We start from the raw sequence: 17,555 nt of genomic DNA, 5'->3' as shown, positions 1-17,555 counted from the left end.
TGGGGGAAGGGGCACCGGACTGGTCATCGAACCTTTGCAGCCATAAGCAAAGTGCTAGGGGTGGCTAGATCCAGCGGTGAACTCACATATAATGTGTAAAGAAGTTATCCTAGCCCTCCTTGGAAGCATCCTTAGGTGTCCGTGAGGTGGGAGGCTCTATCAGTAAACGTATGCTCCCGCCTAAGGCCCAAATACCCTGTGTGCAGCAGGCTCTGTCTTGACCAGTTAAGACCAGGCCAGTGAGACAGCAAAGAAAAACGCAGATCGCTAAGAAGAGGGAGTTCCGTGTATTTCTTTTACTTTTTACTCAGCACTCAACACAAGTTGGTTACCAGCTGCTGGGACGGCTGAGCTTGAGTGAGGCACGGCTCTCTGCCATTAAGAGGCTCTCAGGCTGGTGCCCATATCCAGTTAGGCGCCCGTGACCTGACCCTCTCTCCTTCCATCTGGCTCCGTGAAGAGTTTCTCCTGTAGAGACGGAGATCCGAACAATTGATTCCTTGTAGCGTTTCCCTTTTAGGAAGAGGTGACCTCTCTAGAAGTTGACACGTGAAACTGTCCTGGGGGAGCCTCGTGAGCAGCTGTGATCCAGGCTGCCCCTGCTCTGTAACAGAAGATGGCAGGGACTTTGGGGGGACCCCGCTGGACTCCAGAAACAAGATATCCCCAGGCCGAGAGCCAAGTGTGTGCAGACAGCCGCTGTGTCTGAGCCCTGTGTTATCACTGAGTTCCTAATGGAAACAAGACCCCTGCAGATGCCCAGGGAAACCCAGATCCGACCCCCGCAGATGAGCAGTCCCAGGGGCTGGGAGACGCCGCCTCTGTCCCTTATGCCCGGGGCATCGTCCCAGGCGCCGGGTACTGTGTTGGACCTTGCGGTGTGCAGCGCTGGAGAGTGACAGCGAGCAGTGTGACTCCAGCGTCCATTCCTCACTTCTTCTCTTCCTTCCTTAGGAGAGCATCCTGCCAGCCACCGCTCTGCCCACCCCGAGCCTCCCTGATGGCTTCATTGCGCCCCCTGCAGCCACGGCCCTGGACCCCACGCGTGGGCAGGGCTGTGAACACACCTCCCAGCCGGGGGACCCCTTTCTCCAGCCCGCAGACTTAGGTCCCTCTGCAGCACCACTGAGTGTCCCCCAGCCCTTCCTGCCCGTGTTCACCATGCCCTTGCTGTCGCCCAACCCAGCCCCAGCACCTGCTTCCCCCGTCTTGCCGTTAGGCCCTCCTCCCGCCACTGCCCTGAACCCCCCGACTCCCCCTGCCTTCCTGCAGCCACAGAAGTTTGCCGAAGTCAGCAAGTCGCCCCCTGTCATCACCCACACGGCCTCTGCCACCCTCACCCACGACGCCTCTGCCACCACCTTCAGCCAGAGCCAGGGCCTCATCATCACCACCCACTATCCCACCCCCTCCGTGTCCCCCTGTGGCCTGGCGCTGTCTCCGGTCTCCCGGCCACCAACCGCCGGGCCTCCTCAACCCCGTTTAGCGTTCGTGCACCCCAAGCCCGTATCCTTGCCTGGGGGGAGGCACAAGCAGCCCCCCAAAATCGTGCCTGCTCCCAAACCAGAGCCCATGTCCTTGGTGTTGAAGAATGCCTGCCTCGCCCCAGGTGAGTCAGGTGGAGGGAAGCAAGTGGGACTCTCCCCCTGCCCTCATCCCCTGCCAGGTCCCCAGGCTTGCAGACTCGTGACACACGTTGTGATAGGAAACAGAAGGGTTATGAAAGACTACATGCGTGGATCTAGTCTGTTTTTTCTATGCTGTGTTGTTCGTTTAGTTAAGTCTCGACGCAGTTTGAAAAAAACATGGTCCTGGTCGTCTCTCTCCCGGGTCTGTAATCTGTCCCCTCCAAGGAGAAGTTGCAAAAAAGTAGCTTTGTCTCCATGCCCTGCAGCAAGGAGGTGACGTCTCAGTGGCAGCAGAGGGGTCGTGTGCTGCTCCTAGGCCCACCCCCACCTCCCCCCGCCCCGTGCAGCCTGGCCAGCCCTTGGGCCCCCCGCTGGGCCGCCCACCCTCACCTCCCCCTTGTTCTGGCAGCTGCCTTTTCAGGACAGCCCCAAGCAGTGATCATGACATCAGGCCCTCTGAAGAGAGAAGGGATGTTGGCTTCCACCGTGTCCCAGTCCAGCATGGTCATCACGCCTGCTGCCATCGCCAGGGTGAGTGGCCCAGACAGGCCCTCAGCAGCCTATAACCTTGGGTGGCCCTCACCCAGCATGACTGTGGTTGGGGGTGACCTCTCTCCCCTGTGTCCCCTCAGGCTCCTGGGGTCACAGAGTTCCACAGCGGCATCCTGGTGACGGACCTTGGCCACGGCACGGGCAGCCAGCCTGCTCCCATCTCCCGGCTCTTCTCTCCCAGCGCAGTGCCGGACTCCCTGGTAAAGGGCGAGCAGGTCCCGCCACATGGGAGCATCGCCCAGGTCCCTGCCACGGGTGCCAGTGAGTCTGCTGTCTGGTTGGAACGGTTGGGACCGCGTGAGTGGAGTGACGGGCCCGCTCTGGACTGGGGAGGCTGCCGAGGGTGCCCGGGATTGAGCCTGGGTTTCCAGGCCGGGTGGTGAGAAGCTGCCAGTGGCCCAGGCTAGGGAAATGCTCGGCAAAGGGCAGGATAAACCAGGGAAAGCAGCCGGCGCATCGCAGTGATGCTCGCAGAGACATCGCTCGGCCTCCTCCAGAAAGGCGTGGCTCTGATGGGGACTTCCCTGGGGGTCCAGCGGTTGAGACTCCATGCTGCCAACGCAGGGGGTGCGGGTTCATTCCCTGGTCAGGGAATTAAGATCCCACATGCCATGCGAAGTGACCAAGAAAGATTTTAAAAATTAAAAAAGAAAAAGAAAGGCCTGGCTCTGAGCTGCCAGTTCCAATCCACAAAAGGGATTGAGGGGTCCGTGTTGACAGTTTCCAGAAAGCACGAGCCTGGTGTTGCTGTAGCCACAGGAGCCCCCGGCCTTGCCCGGCACTGGCCGGTCTTGCCCTCTCCTCCCTTTCCTGCACCTCGGGAGCCCCCTTCCTTCCTCCCCGGCTTGGTCTTCCGTCGGTGAGGTGGCCGGGGTAGGACTGATATTGCCCAGTGACGTCTGAAGAGCTGAGAGGTCAGGGTAGATGATCTTCCCGAGGCTGTGCTGCTGCGGGTTGGGGAGAAGCCAGGTACCAGGTCGGAGGGAGACCAAGGTGTCTTCCTATCTCAGGTAAAACCGTAGCAGCTGCTCCCGGCACCCTGTGCAGAGGCATCTTCCTGAGGTGGAGGGCAGGACACGGTGGGGAAGGCTCTCTACTTATAGGGGTCAGACAGGGACTTGTCCCAGGACAGGTTTTGAAGAATAAGGACCCTCATTGGGGAAGATATAGATGCAGACTAGCTATGAGTCATGCCTTGGAATCCTGTATGGGGCTCGGGCTCAGGGAAACGGCGCCTTGTCCACTGAGGTGGGTCCCCGGAGGTTAGAGCCTTGAGAGCAGGGTGGGGAGAAGAGCTGAGCAGAGGGAACCGAGCCTGAGGCCTCCGTGCTGTGAGGCGGGACTGACTGGGAGGGTCAGGGAGGGGCTTCCTGCGGGTGGCTCCGGAGCCTGGGCCACAGGTGTCTTCCACCATGTTCTTTGTGGGTAAAATAGCGCTTTGGTTTTTTTAATTAAAAATGTCAGGGGTGGGTACGATTGAAAAAGGTGTGAGAAAACATATATGTAGAAATGAAAGAACAACAAAAAAAGAACAGGTAGCCGTGTGCTTGCCGCCCAGGGTGAGAACTACAGCCTTGCAGATGCCGAGGGGCCCCCGGTGGCCCAGGAGGCGGGCCTCCTCGCAGCCCCCAGACCTGTGACTGCAGCGTCCAGCTGGCGTCCGTCAGGCCTAACGGAACCCACCCCCCGCCCCTGCCTGTTGGCAAGGGTTCCTCCCGTTTCTGCTCTGGGGCTGCCATGGAGGTTCAGGGTGGGTGTCCCTGCGCAGCCGGTGCAGCCTGGTCCCTAAGGGGAGTCTCTGCTCTTCTCAGGTCGAGACTGCCCGAACTCAGGGCAGGCCTCTCCGTGTGCTTCAGAACAGAGCCCCAGTCCTCAGTCTCCCCAGAACAACTGCTCAGGGAAATCTGCAGACCCCAAAAATGTGGCTGCTTTAAAGGTACCTGATGGGTCTTGATTCCCTTGGAAGGATGGGGGGCGGCAAGGAGAAGCGCATCAAGGGACTTTGGGGACGGCTGCGTCCCTTACTAGAGACGCACTGGAAAGAACCGTGGGCTTGAGGGGTGTCCCACGCCGGGCTGGGGCGGCATCGGAAAGAGGGAGGTTTGCTGCTTTAACCTTGAGCCTGGTGGCCCCTCCCACCCCCCACCGACCCCCAGCCCCGTGGCGACAGTGGCCCTCAGCCCAGGAGCCAGCACTGAGCCCTGTGGAGCAGAGGGAGGAGGCGGCAGCTGTCAGAACTGGGTCCAGGGGTGAGGGTGGCCGGGAGGGGCTGAAGCAGCAGCCTCGAGCCCTTGCTGTGCTCTCTCTCTCCTGCAGGGATGGTTTTCTCGTCCCGTCCTGTCCCCATCCTGGCTCCCGCTGGAGCCTTTTCTCTTCCTGTCGCCCCTCCTTCCACATAGCTCTCTAGAGGCCTCAGGGTCCCAATCTGCCCCTAATCTGGGCAGCAGGTGGGGGTGGGATGGGGAGGGGAGGGGTCCCTGTGTCGCAGTGACGGGTCGATTTCCCAACAGAACCGGCAGATGAAGCACATTTCAGCCGAGCAGAAAAGGCGCTTCAACATCAAGATGGGCTTTGACACCCTCAACAGCTTGATCTCTAATAACACCAAGCTGGTGAGTGGCCGGAGGGCGGGGAGGGCCGACAGGACGGGCGGATGTGGCTGGCTCGCTGCGCCGGCTGCCTCCCTGACCCGGCCGCCCCTTGCAGACCAGCCACGCCATCACGCTGCAGAAGACCGTGGAGTACATCACCAAGTTGCAGCAGGAGCGCGGCCAGATGCAGGAGGAGGCCCGGCGGCTGCGAGAGGAGATCGAGGAGCTCAACACCACCATCATGTGAGGCTGGGCCTGGGGGCTCTGGTGGCACCCCGTCCTCGCTGGCACGGCACAGTGGGGGCACTCCTCGCTGGTGGAGGCCTCTCTGCTCAGCGCTGCAGCCCTTGCCCTCCTCCTCCTCCCCAGGCTCCCCGCCTGGGCCTGCCCACTTGGCCCCCAGCCACGCCGAGCTTCCTTTGACTCTTCCTGTCGTTTCAGCTCCTGCCAGCAGCTGCTCCCTGCCACGGGCGTCCCCGTCACCCGGCGCCAGTTTGATCACATGCGAGACATGTTTGACGAATATGTGAAAAGCCGGACTCTGCAGAATTGGAAGTTCTGGATTGTATCTTTGGGTTTTCTTTGCTCATCCCCCATCCCCGCAACCAGTGCACTAAAACTGCAGACACCCTTCGGTTGCTTTAGAAAGATGCTCTCTAAATGGTTGTCGTTGAGTTTGTCAAGACAGGTAATGCTAGTTTCTGTCTCAAGAGGGAGGGGCCCGGCCGGGCCCATGGTGTGGAGCAGGCTGTCCCTTGGTGCCCGCCCAGGCTTGGGGCTCCCTGGGGACCTGGAACAGGCCTGCTCTGCGCTCTGAGTCCTTGAGAAGTAAAGACAAGGCTGGAGCCACTGGCAGAAGCAGTAAGGTGGGAAGGAGGTGGGATCTGGTCTAACATGTCCTGGCAGCGGCGGGGAGTGTGGTGCCACCCGAAACCAGGGCTCACAAAGCGACTAAGTGGCAGAGGCTGGATTTGAAGCCAGTTCCCTCCAGGCTGTTTTCTGCGTTTGTGCCGCAGGGCCTTGACTGCTATAACGAGGCATGGATACCTGAGTGCTGAGCTCTGTCTCTGGGGCCAAGGCCTCCCTGCACTTGGCCTTCCAGATGTCAGCAGGGCCTTTACGGGGGACGGCTCTGCCCTTGTCACTCCCCACCCAGCCACCGCTGTGCCTCTGAGTGGACAGTGTGCACAGGGGTGGGGTCGGTCGCCGTGCCTGGGCCTGGGGTCTGACGGGCTGCGGAGGGGGTCACGTGGGAAGAGGGACGCTCCAGCCTCAGCTCTGACAGGGCGGGTGGTGTCTGTGTGCACTAATGGGCGGGTTTTAAAGGAAGAGACGACAGACACCAGCTCCAGTCCCCCAACTTTGCTCTGGTCCTGGTCCCTGAGTGGAGCTGGCGTGAGTCAGAACCTCTGTGGTCAGTGGCAGGTTCCTTGGCATCAGGCTGAGTGTGGTGACCGTGGGCGCCACCTGGGCTCAGGAACAGTTGGGGACCTCCCTCTCTCCCTCCCTGTCTCTGTCTATGTCTCTCTCTCTATTTCTCTCTGTGTCTGTCTCTCTCTGTCTCTCCCTCTCTCTCTCTCTCTCTCTCTCTCTCTCTGTCTCTCACTCTCTGTCTCTCTCTCTCCCTCTCTCCCTCTCCGTCTCCCTCCTCCTCTCCCCCTCCCCCCCCCCCGCCCCGTCACGACTGTGCACAGTTACTTGCCAGTCCTGAGGGGAGCTGGTCACGGGCAAGCCTGTGACTGGACTTCGTTCTCTCCACGCTCACTTCCCTTTTCTTTAACCTGCGTGCTGTGCAGTTCAGCGTCATCATCAAGCCGCTGTTTGAGTCCTTCAAGGGTGTGGTGTCCAGCAGCAGCCTGGAGGAGCTGCACCGGACGGCGCTGTGCTGGCTGGACGAGCACTGCTCCCTGCCCGTTCTCAGGCCGAGTGAGTGGGGCCGTGCGGGCTTGGACGCAGGCGGGGCTGCCGAAAACCCAGGCTCTGCTGCCGGTGGCCCACAGACAGCTGGGGCAGGGGGGCGAGGCCGAGTTGGAGGCGCCCCTGCAGGGCGGGGGGCGAGGGCTCCCAGAGCCTCTCCTCAACTTCCTGCCACCTCCGTGTGCCCCTTTGATCAGATCTAGCTCGCATTTAGTGAGCACCTACTATTTACCAGGCCACGTGTCAGGGGTTTTCAGACACGTTTTCGTGTTTAATTCTCGTAATAACGAAAAGAGCTGTGGCCGTGTATAAAGGCTGTAGAGGTGTGATGCTAAAACAGGGGGACAAGCAGGAAGGGGTCAGCGTTCCCCACCCACCTGCAGCGTAGGGGATAGGACTGGGGGAGTCGTCTTAAAGGCAGAGGTGTGAGTGTCCAGACCTCAGGCGAGAGGCTCTCCTGGTGTCCGTGCCTCTCCTGCTTTGGGGGCCTGAGAATCCCCATGCGGGGTGTACACACGGAACCGCGTGTTCTGTCCTCTGGGGGCTTGGAGCTGGTGCCTGGGCCGAGTCTGCAGGCTACCCCCTCTGTCTTGCAGCCGTGCTGAACACCCTCCGGCACCTAAGCACCACCACGTCCATCCTGACGGACCCGTCCCAGCTGCCGGAGCAGGTGGCAGAGGCCGTCACCAGAATGGGCCAGAGATCTGCGGAGTCTTAGCAGTGCTTAGCGGGCACAAGGCCACGTGAGAAGCTGTGGAGACCCTTCCCGCCTGTGGAGAGGAGGCCGTGCCCCTCACCTCTCCTGATGCGGAGCTGCCGGGCCTCCCTCCGACTGCGGCCCAGGCCGCTCAGAACACCGCGCTCAGGTCTGAAGCAGGTTCGGGTCCTGCCCACAGCAGTAGCCCAGCTTAGGGAACCCCTTGCTGTGAACTCTGACTCAGCGACCTCTGTCACTGACCTCCCCTCCCCTCGGGGTAGCCCGGATGAAGGGGAACAAAGGGGAACGCTGCCCGTACCTGTCCTGTCCTGTCCTGCTGGTGGGGTGTCGGGGCCGCGGCGGCAGTGCGAGGAGCAGACGGGGCAAGAGGGGGCATCACCCGCTCCCCCAAGTTAGGAAACGTGAGGGTCCTTCCTGGCTCCTGTCTGGAGACTTACACACGCTGCCTCCTGTCACCTCTCAGGCGCTCGTGGGGCGGTTGGAAGGCATCCTCCTTCCTGCCCCGACTCTGACCTTGTAGATAGATTGGACGTCTGCTCAGGCTTCGCAGGGCCGGCTGCCGGGGAAACCCCACAGCACACGTGTGCAAAGTGGTGGGTGCGCGTGCCCGCAGACAGGAACGGAAGCACAAGTGACGCGGAGCTGCTGCTGGCTTGGAGGGCCGCTCGGGCGGGGCGTCGATCTGTCCTGATCTGGTTCCACTTGGCGTTACACTTGTCCGTGGTGACACCGGCCTGAGAATCGCGTGGCGGGGCTCAGCTGGGCGGGCGGCCGTGCTTGATGGATGCTGCTGGCCCTTCGGGTGCAGTGTTTGAAAGACCAGGCTCCACAGTGCTGCCATCAGCCTGGTCACCTTGTCTGGATTGTCCAGCTGGGAGCCCCAAATCATAACAGTTCCTGGACCAAAGACACCACCACACCCAGCGTCTGTCTCGTGTTTGGAGGCAGAAATTGAATGTTGACACAGAGCTCCGAGGGGGCTGCCTCGGAGCTGTCTCTAGGCGGCTCCAGACCAGACCGTAGAGAGTTGGATTCAGGTTTGGTCCAGGTGGAGGGAGCAGCAGGCTGCTTCCGGGTGTGGGAATTGCACCTGGAAGGGTTCAGAGGAGGGCACGGCAGGAGGGGCGGTCCCGGGCCCCGCCCTCCTCTCGGTGTGTCTGCCAGAGCGGCTCCAGGTGGAAGGATGCTCTAACGCTCAGGAAGCCCAGCCAGGGGCACCTCCTCATTGAAAGAATGTGCTTTTCATGTCCTGCTGTGAAGTTCAGAGGCCAGCAGGCTTCCCGTTCAACCTCTGTCCTCCCTGCCCTAGAGGGAGACTGGTCAAGCGCTGTGCAGACCAGGAGCCCAGGGGCCCCAGGAGGGGCCGCTGCGGGCCACCTTCTGAAGCTTGGATCATTTCGGAGGCTCCTGCTGGATCCCAGAGGCCTGTGGAAGGTGCTCGGGGGGGCAGGCAGCCCCGCCTCAGCCTCGGCTGATGGAGGACGGAGACGGGGTCCTCTCTTTGCCGCTGGCCGTGCCACTGCCCCTGCCGTGGGTCACGACCGGTCACCTGCTCCCTCGTCCGTGCTCCAGCCCCGTCAAGGGTGCCTCAGCGGCACCCCTCCACCTCCCCAGAACCCGTGTTTACAGGCCTTCCGATCGCTCTGCTGAGGCGCGAGCACGCAACGAGACTGGGCCAGCCCTTCGCTTCCACTGGGAGGAGGGACAGGAACTCAGCCTTCCACCGGGGTGGACACGAGGTCCACCTCAGAGAAGAGCACCGTGGTAAGAACTCCGTGAGGCTCAAAAGGGAAAAAGGAAAGCCCGAGACGTGCCAGCCGTGAGGGCTCGTGGAGGGCCCTGCCCTCGGCCTCGCCCCAGTTCCTGTGCCTTCGTAAACCGCGTGGTGGCCGCGGAGCTCGGCCCGGCCATGACCTCTCCGAGATCACTAGCTTTCTCCCCACCCCTTGCTGAGAGTCTTTTTTTTTTTTTTTTTTTTTTTTTTTAGCTCCATAGGATATAAAATTGGCCTCTTCCTTCTCTGGCCTACCTCTCTCTCCCTTTGGCTGATGTAATGTCCATGATTCTGTTTTTTTAAATATTTAAGGCTGTTAGGTTGTATGAGGCATTGAAGGGTGTGTGTGTGTGTGTGTGTGTGTGCGTGCGTGCATGTGTGTGTGTGTCCCAGCAGACGTTTAACTAGATGCATGGTTTTTTTTTGAGATATTTACTTAAATCCATTTCTCTTGGTGCTCACCATTATGGCTGTAGGGCCGCAAAGCTGTATCTCTTACTACAAACACGTTTGTTTCTTGCCCCGGCAGTTTTCTTGTTTTGGATTCTTGCCTGATGAGTCTGGCCAGACGGGGGCCTAGCTTGGACCTCTGTCCTGGGGTCCCAGGCCAGGATGCAGGGACCCCGGGGCCACTCTGCCGACCGCCTCCAGTGGATGCTGTAGTTTGTTTACACTCACTTTCACCCCTACTCCTGTCCCTACTCCCATAAAAGAGACTTAAAAATGCTGACACTTTGGAGGATAAGAAAATCAATCCGAAAAGGAAAAAAAAAAAAGCCCGTCTGGCACGTAATCTCTGAAAGTGTTTCTGTGAAATCTTTCTGTGCCATCAACCCCCTTCCCACTGCTGTTTGCTGTTTGACACCGTGTGGGAGATGCAGGGAGAGTGGGGCTTTCCACAGTTGGCTGGCCCGTCCCTCCCTCGGTCTCAGGTGGGTGACATCCAACTGTCACCCCTCTCCCACCAGGCCCCCAACCTGGCTGGGGTTTTCAGGGCACAAGGGCAGCCCCGGCATCAGGAGTCAGTGTCGATGTGAGCACCAGGTCTTGTTGGGGAGGGCCTGGCAGGGCGCTGCGGGTGACCCCGTGCACCTAGCTCCCTCTACTCTGTCCTTGTGACCTGGTCCCGCCTCCCTTTCTAGGTAGCGCTCAGCCCTCCGGGTTGTTATTGCTCTGGCTGATAGAAAGAGAAACTTAGATTCTTAGGGGACATGGCGTCCCAGGGTGGGGGCCAAACCCCTTGTCCCTCCCCAGGTGAAGGGGTGCGGTGGCCTCCTCTCAGCCTGGGCCTCCCCTCCCTGTACAGCCGGCTCTCCACCTGGATGAGTGAGTCCGAGCAGCAGGCTCGTCGTTTTCAAGATCACATGTTCTCACTGTCCAGCTGAACGAGGGCTCATCAGGGTGGAGCTGGGGCTGTCCAGGGGGCCCGTCTGCCCGCGGCCTGCACACTTGCTCAGTGTGGACCCAGCCCTGCACTGGCTAACCTACCCCACTTCGGTTCTTTTGTCTCATCTGGGGTCCAGGGGGGCAGGCTTGGAACACCGCTTGTCGGAGCAGCTTGGCTTCCTTGGTGGTGGGCCTGCTGAGGAAGGGAGCTGGGGAGCCCCAGTGTGGGCTCAAGGGCAGCAGTGGGCTGGGGTCTTTGGCTCCATGCCCCTGGTGCCTCGTATATGAAAGAGGATTGTCACCACGTCTGAACACGGGTGACAGGAGAGGACAGCGAGGGTGGAGGGTGGAGGAGCTTGGACCTTCAACCCATACTTTTCAGTGGTCGTGTAGCCTTGACCCACTCAGCAGGCAGGTTTGGGGATCAGAGGGGCTCCAGGAGCAGAGAGAAGCCTCGGGACCCCCGGGAGCCTCCACACAGATCACCTGCCCTATTTTCTTTTCCTTCTGACGACTTGGCTTTCCCAGCTCACCACACAGGGCTGTTTTCCTGTCGAGGCTTGTGAAAATAAGGCTTTGAGAAAGAAAAGGGAACTTTTCCTGTTGAATGTTGGCTTTGACTATGCGTGTGTGTGTGTGTGTGCGCGCGCGCGTGTGCACTTGCACAAGCCTGCGTGTGTGTTTGTGGGTGTTTACTTAATGGAATTTTATTTTTGTGAAATTCTTTTATAATTATGTAGCAAAATTCACCTCCATCTCCCAGTCAAACTTTTGGTTCCAGAGTCAACCCTGGGTGTCACTAATTTGAAGAATTCTCTCCTGGGTTTCTGAACGGAGATGTGCCACTGTCAGGAGTTGAGGTTGTGGAGAGGGTTGGGAGAAACTGAAGTCTGATGCATTTCCGTAGAGTTTACATCCTGCAGTTAAAAGGTGGGAAGGACTCGACCAGGGAGACACGAAGCCCAGGCTATGTTTCTTGCGAGGGAGCTGGACCGCGGCCTCACCCCGAGGTGCCCTGCTGCTGCTTTATCTGAATCTGTTCACATGGCTTGTTTTGCTTGTTTTGTAACGCCACAGCTGAAACAGCACGTTCTTTTCCTTTTTTGGGTTTCAGTTCATTGTATAAATGGTTCATTTTTTCTGTTGTGAGCTCTTGTGACTGTGTCAGGCCTCCCTAAGGAGACAGTCACCCCTTGTGGGCAGAAAAACAAAACCCAAGAAGAGTTGTTCATCGGAGGCTCCCTCAGGCCTGCACCATCCAGAGCACGGCCCTTTATGCTCCACTGTTGAAAAGCAAGTTTCCACCAGCTGTATTCAACACTACAATGCAGTTCAAAAACTATATTTGCATCCAAGACAATAAAAAGCCGTATTTTTTTGAAAAGCCTGTGCTGTGTGGTCTTTGCTACCCTGTTGAGCAGTGGAAGAGGTGATAGAATGAGATCAGAGCAGAGTGATGCTCACGCCTGACCCACTCGTGCTAGCCTTGGGGGGAGTGGGTGCAGCCTGGAGCCGAGGGGCTGGGAGTGAGGAGACAGGCCTGAGGCGGTGGAGCTCCGGAGGTGGCCCCGGAGGACTGCAGTCCTAAAGAGAGGCCTCCGCCGAAAGGCCTGACGGGACAGAGTCTGCCTGTGAACCCTCCAGGGCCAGGTGCTCCAGGCCTTTCCCAGGTGGACAGAGTCCAGGGGTACTTGTACAAAACTGCCCGTTTCCTCGTGTGGAACTCGGGCAAACAGCAGCCGCCCTGCACCCTTTACAGGGTGGTCACGAGGGTCACATGAAGTCATGAACGTCCGGTGCCCAGAAAGCACAGCTTATCACCAGCGTGGCCAGCACTGGCCCCAGCACCGAGTGGGGGGCTGCGTCACGGTGATGCCCCGGGGGGCGGTGGGCCCCCTGCTGAATGTTGACCTGACACTGTAGACAGAAAATGCTGGGAAGTTGACCAGCAAAGATGTCCCTTCGTTGTGCTGAGATGTTGATGATTTCTCTTTAATCTAAAAGCCTTTCTTTTAGCCGTACCATCTTCCTGTGCCCCCAGCTCCTTGTGGCTGGGCAGGGTGACTGTAAGATGAGCCGTGCTGTCCCCTTTCAGGCTGCCGGCCCCTCTACAGAGCTGCTGGCTTGTTTCACTGAACAACTGCCGGGATCCATATCTCCTGACTGAGATGCAGTGGGTTCATATGCAGGCCCTTGTCTGATCAACCCCCAACGCTTCCCCCAAGGAAGAAAGTCTTCATGACACAAAGCCAGATTTGGGGCTGTGAGAACCAGGGCCCCCTGAGAGAGGTGAGTGGTTCATGGACTCCTTGAGGCTAGAAGGAACTCGGTTTCCATTGACCTCATCAGTGGGTGTCCAGTTGGTTCTAACTTTTTTTTTTTTTTTTTTTTTTTTGCGGTACACAGGCCTCTCAGTGTTATGGCCTCTCCCGCTGCGGAGCACAGGCTCCGGACGCGCAGGCTCGGCGGCCATGGCTCATGGGCCCAGCCGCTCCGTGGCATGTGGGATCTTCCCAGACCGGGGCACCCATGTCCCCTGCATCGTCAGGCAGACTCTTAACCACTGCGCCACCAGGGAAGCCCAGTTCTTCTAACTTTTTGAGCCCAGCCCCATGTTAGGTATGGAATCTTAAAGATAGTTGGGGTGTAATTAGGAGAAGAAGGGAGGGTTTGGAAGTGGGGCGGGAGGAGCAGAGTGTCTAGAGGGAGAGGCCAGGGCACTGGGGTGTCCCTGCCTCAGCGTCAGGCACTGGGCCACTTCGGGGACATGTCCCACTCTGGACAGTTCTCGAGTTGGTGGTGCAGTTATTCCCATTTTATAGAGGAAGAAATCAAAGTCGTTTCCAAGGTGGCGAGGCTGCATGGGTCAGAGCCAGAAGGCTAAAGGTTCATTTTTTATCCTGTAACGGGCCTCTCCATCCACCGAATCCGGAGGATTATCCGTGACGCCCTTCCCCTCCCCTTCCCCTCCTCCAGCACCACGTCCTGTCGAGTTTGTCCTCCAAGTGTCTTCCAAACACATCATCCACTTTCCTCTAGCCCCACAGTCATCATCACCCAAGTCCGAGTTGCCATCGTTTCTCAAGTTCGCACGATGGTGTCGTCCATCCCTTCTCTGTCTTGTAGCCCCGACCTTACCGTCAGTGGGAGCTCGAGGAAGTCCTAGTCCAGCCACAGCACTGACTCCACGCAGCCCTTCAAGGGTTTCCAGATAAAGGCCAGTCCACCCCGCTCCGCTGAGCCCATCCTGCCCCTACTTGCCTTTCCAACCTCACTCTTGCTCTTTTCAGTGCCTTGAACATTCCATGCTTTGTTTTGTTTCACTCTTCAGGTTTTCCCAAGGCCCCTTTCCTCTGCCCAGGCCTTTGCCCATCTCCACCCCTTTTCCTGAAGAGCTCCTATTCTTTCTTCCCATTTTAATCCTTAAATGTCAGTTCTTCAGAAAGCAACCCTAATGTTCCTCCTACCGACAGGTGCATGCACGCTCACCCACACACGCACGTGCACACACGCACGCACGTGCACACACCAGGTCAGACCTCAGAGCAGCTGTATTTCCTCCAGATGCTGGTCATGTTTGTCATTGTCATTTATCTTCCCCGCCAGGTCCTGAGGCCCATCAGGACAAGACGCCCACGGCCACTGCTGTGCCCAGCTCAGAACCAGCACAGCAGGTACTCAGGGCACCTGCCCAGTGACCCTCAGCCCCAGGCCCTTCCACCAGCCCAGCGGCCCCTTCAACACCTCCATGTCAGACAGGCGAAGGGTGTGGGGAGCCTGATGAGACGGGGCGGGGCGGGGGGGCAGGCAACCAGCAGGTGCAGAGGTCAAGCTCATGTGGGTGTCCCGCAGGGTTTAAAGGTTGGCTCCTGCGATTACATACTTAATATAAAACATCAACTTCAGTAATTCAGGTTGTAGATATGATTCGAATAGTCTCCAAATGGCATTTGAGAGCGTTTCATCTTGGATGTGGACTTGATTCTATAGAACACAGTCTACCTTCTTTAGTAGCTCTTTTTTGTATGTCAAGCTCTGAATTTAGCCTTGTGTAGGCTGGTGGGATTATACTCAATGTGTGCTTTTACCTTTTTACTTCAGAAAATCTCCAGCACACACAGAAGTAGAACAGTGCAGTGAACCCCTACATACCCATCATCCACTTTAACGATGCCCAACTCAGGGCCAGTTTTGTTTGCTATATACCTCACCCCCACCGCCATTATTTTGAAGCAAATCCAAGACACCATATGGATTTCATCTGTTAATAGTAAATGTGCTTTTGTTTCCAGAATTGCATCTATGCCTGCAACGTTCGTTGTTTGAGAACTCCCGAAGGCTTTGTGAAAAACTACAAAGTCACGGTTGATGAGAAACCTGGGGAATAGGGAGTTCTGATTGATCAGCTTTTCTGTTTCACTGAATCATTAGCTAGAAAACCCTTATTGTTTAGAGAGGGGGAAAAGCTTTCTAAGAGTCTGCTTTCATGCCTTATATGGGTTTGTACAACAAACAGTCTAACCTCTTGATCTAGTCTGACTGATTGTCGCTCCTGGGGGATGTGACTGAACAGGGCTGGTTGGTACCATTACAGGTTTGTGGCGGGGATGGGGCCTTCCCACCTGTCCCCTTATCTGTCCTGCAGCCCAGATTCCAACCTATCGGTGTCTCCTGAGTCCCCAGCATAACTGAACACCCTCCCACCCCCCATAGACAAAGGATCCTCCAGTTCCGTGCCCTGCCCGAACACCTGCCACAGGTTCCCCCAGCTTTCTCTCTTTCCTCAAGACTTTGATCAAGACACGTGTGCTGAAGGCTGAATTTGTACTCAGCTCAGGGGATACATGGTGAGTTTATTGGAGACACGACAAAAGTCTGTCTTGGTAACAAGGGGTGGGGAGAAGCACGGGGTGCCGTAGAGGAGCGACAGGGAGACCGCTGGTGGGGGCGGGGAGGGGGTCAGGGAGCGTCCCCTGGAAGGTGGCCCCCGAGCCAGGACCCAGCAGGACAAGAGTCAGCCATGCAGAGGGGGCAAGACCCGCAGGGAAGAGCACGTCTCATGGGAAGAAATGTTGACCAGACGCAACACCTGCCTTCCCATGGAACCTTCCCTCCCTCTCCACTGGGGCTTTTGCTCGTCTGTGGCCTCTTCCGTCCCGTGCAGTTTTCTCTTTTTCCAGTTGACTCCTTCCTCTCCCCGCAGAAGCGTCTCAAGTCTCTCTCCTCATAACCAGCCTTCCTTTAGCTTTCACCCTCCCTGGCCTAGAACGCGCTCATGCCCACATACTCCACGTCCCCCCTGCATGGCGTTGCCATCTGCCCAGTCGCTCAGGCCGGAGATTCACACGTCACCCTCGTTCTTCCTTTTCCCTCGGTTCCCACCTCTGATCTACCAGGAGGTCCTGTCGGTGGTCCCGCAAACCAGCTCGAACCCAACCGTTTCTCCCCACCCCCACTGCCCCCACCCATCCGGACAGCGTGCATTCCGGGGTTCCTCCTCTCCCTGCTCTCTCTCATCAGTTCCGCCCAGAGCTAGAGCGATCCTTTTAAAGACACCTACCACACACCGTCCTTCCCCTGCTTAACCGTCCAGAGGCTTCCTGCCGCATTTAGAGAAAAATCCAAACTCCTCCCGACTGCCTTGCGAGTGACAACATTTCTGGGCCCGAAAATCGGTAAGATGTGGACAATAATTACGCCTGGGGACTTCCCTGGCGGTCCAGTGGTTAAGGCTCTGTGCTTCCGCTGCAGGGGGCTTGGGTTCGACCCCTGGCTGGGGAGCTAGGATCCCACATGCCTCGAGGCGCGGCCAAAAAAAAAAACCAAATCCCCACAGTAATTATGCCTGCCCCTCTGGATCACTGTAAGGGTTCAGGGTGCTTGTTTTACCGTCAGCATCTCCAGTGTCAGCTCCTGTTACTCTTCTTTCCTTCCCACCTTCTCCCCCATCCCCTTGTCCAAAGTTCCCCGTTTTTATTAAGGCATTGCTAAGACCATCCTCCCTGGTTTTTTGGTTTTTTTTGTTTGTTTGTTTGTTTTTTTGCGGTACGCGGGCCTCTCACTGTTGTGGCCTCTCCCGTTGCGGAGCACAGGCTCTGGACGCACAGGCTCAGTGGCCATGGATCACGGGCCCAGCTGCTCCGCAGCATGTGGGATCTTCCCGGACTGGGGCGCGAACCCGTGTCCCCTCCATCGGCAGGCAGACTCTCAACCACTGTGCCACCAGGGAAGCCCCTCCCTTTTTTTTAAATTGAAGTAGAGTTGATTTACAATGTCATGCCCATCTGTGCTGTACAGCAGAGTGATTCAGTTATACACATGTAGACATTCTTTTTCATATTCTTTTCCATTATGGTTTATTACAAGATATTGAATAGAGTTCCCTGTGCCATGCATTAGGACCTTGTTGTTTCTCCATTCTAAATGTAACAGTTTGCATCTACCAACCCCAAGCTCCCAGTCCATCCCTCTCCCTCCCCCCTTCCCCCTTGGCCACCACAAGTCTGTCCTCTGTGAGTCTGTTTCTGTGTTGTAGATAGGTTCATTTGTGCCATATTTTAGATTCCACATATAAGGGATCTCATATAAGACCATCCTCCTTTTTAGGACCCTGGAGTCATTCTAGTTCTGCTTTCCCCACAGCATCCTGCCCACCCCCTTTTCATTTGTCAGATCTTGTGCTGTGAATTCTTTCTCCAAAACATCGCTGACTGTGGTCCCGGCCCTCGCTGAGGGCCCAGCTGGTACGGGTCAGAGTTGAGCTACTTCCCAGTGAAACTTCGCAGCTCTGGCCTGAAAAGTTCAGGAAATAGCATGGAGCTTCCCACCACACCCATCCTTTTGTCAAAAACTCTGCCCGGTCCCAGCCCTTGAGAACTTACTTCTCTTTTAGAACAAAGCCCCGCCCTTAGCCTGGCCTTCAGCTCAGCACTGACACTGTCTCCCATTACAGGTTCCAGGCAAAACGAACTCCCTGTGGCTGTGCAGTC

At 57.6% G+C, this 17,555-nt stretch overlaps 1 protein-coding gene across 2 annotated transcripts in view; it reads left to right on the top strand.

The window, feature by feature from the left end:
• Positions 1-11,950, top strand: part of MLXIP (MLX interacting protein) — a 60,490-nt gene extending 48,540 nt beyond the window's left edge. Inside the window, exons 9-17 of one of the 2 annotated variants that reach the window (XM_060118947.1) lie at positions 955-1,609; positions 2,038-2,159; positions 2,261-2,441; positions 3,992-4,116; positions 4,691-4,792; positions 4,887-5,014; positions 5,213-5,336; positions 6,568-6,697; positions 7,285-11,950. In XM_060118947.1, the coding sequence (XP_059974930.1) occupies positions 955-1,609; positions 2,038-2,159; positions 2,261-2,441; positions 3,992-4,116; positions 4,691-4,792; positions 4,887-5,014; positions 5,213-5,336; positions 6,568-6,697; positions 7,285-7,406 (1,689 nt within the window). In that variant the 3' untranslated portion in view covers positions 7,407-11,950. Of the gene's footprint in view, positions 1-954; positions 1,610-2,037; positions 2,160-2,260; positions 2,478-3,991; positions 4,117-4,690; positions 4,793-4,886; positions 5,015-5,212; positions 5,337-6,567; positions 6,698-7,284 lie in introns of both variants that reach the window. The other variant, XM_060118946.1, reaches the window with a different exon arrangement.
• Positions 11,951-17,555: the final 5,605 nt, after the last annotated feature.

This window comes from Mesoplodon densirostris, chromosome 15, assembly GCF_025265405.1.
Source record: "Mesoplodon densirostris isolate mMesDen1 chromosome 15, mMesDen1 primary haplotype, whole genome shotgun sequence".
Classification (NCBI taxonomy): domain Eukaryota; kingdom Metazoa; phylum Chordata; class Mammalia; order Artiodactyla; family Ziphiidae; genus Mesoplodon; species Mesoplodon densirostris.
The sequence above is the reverse complement of the archived record's forward strand: the minus strand, read 5'-3'. Positions and strand labels throughout refer to the sequence as shown.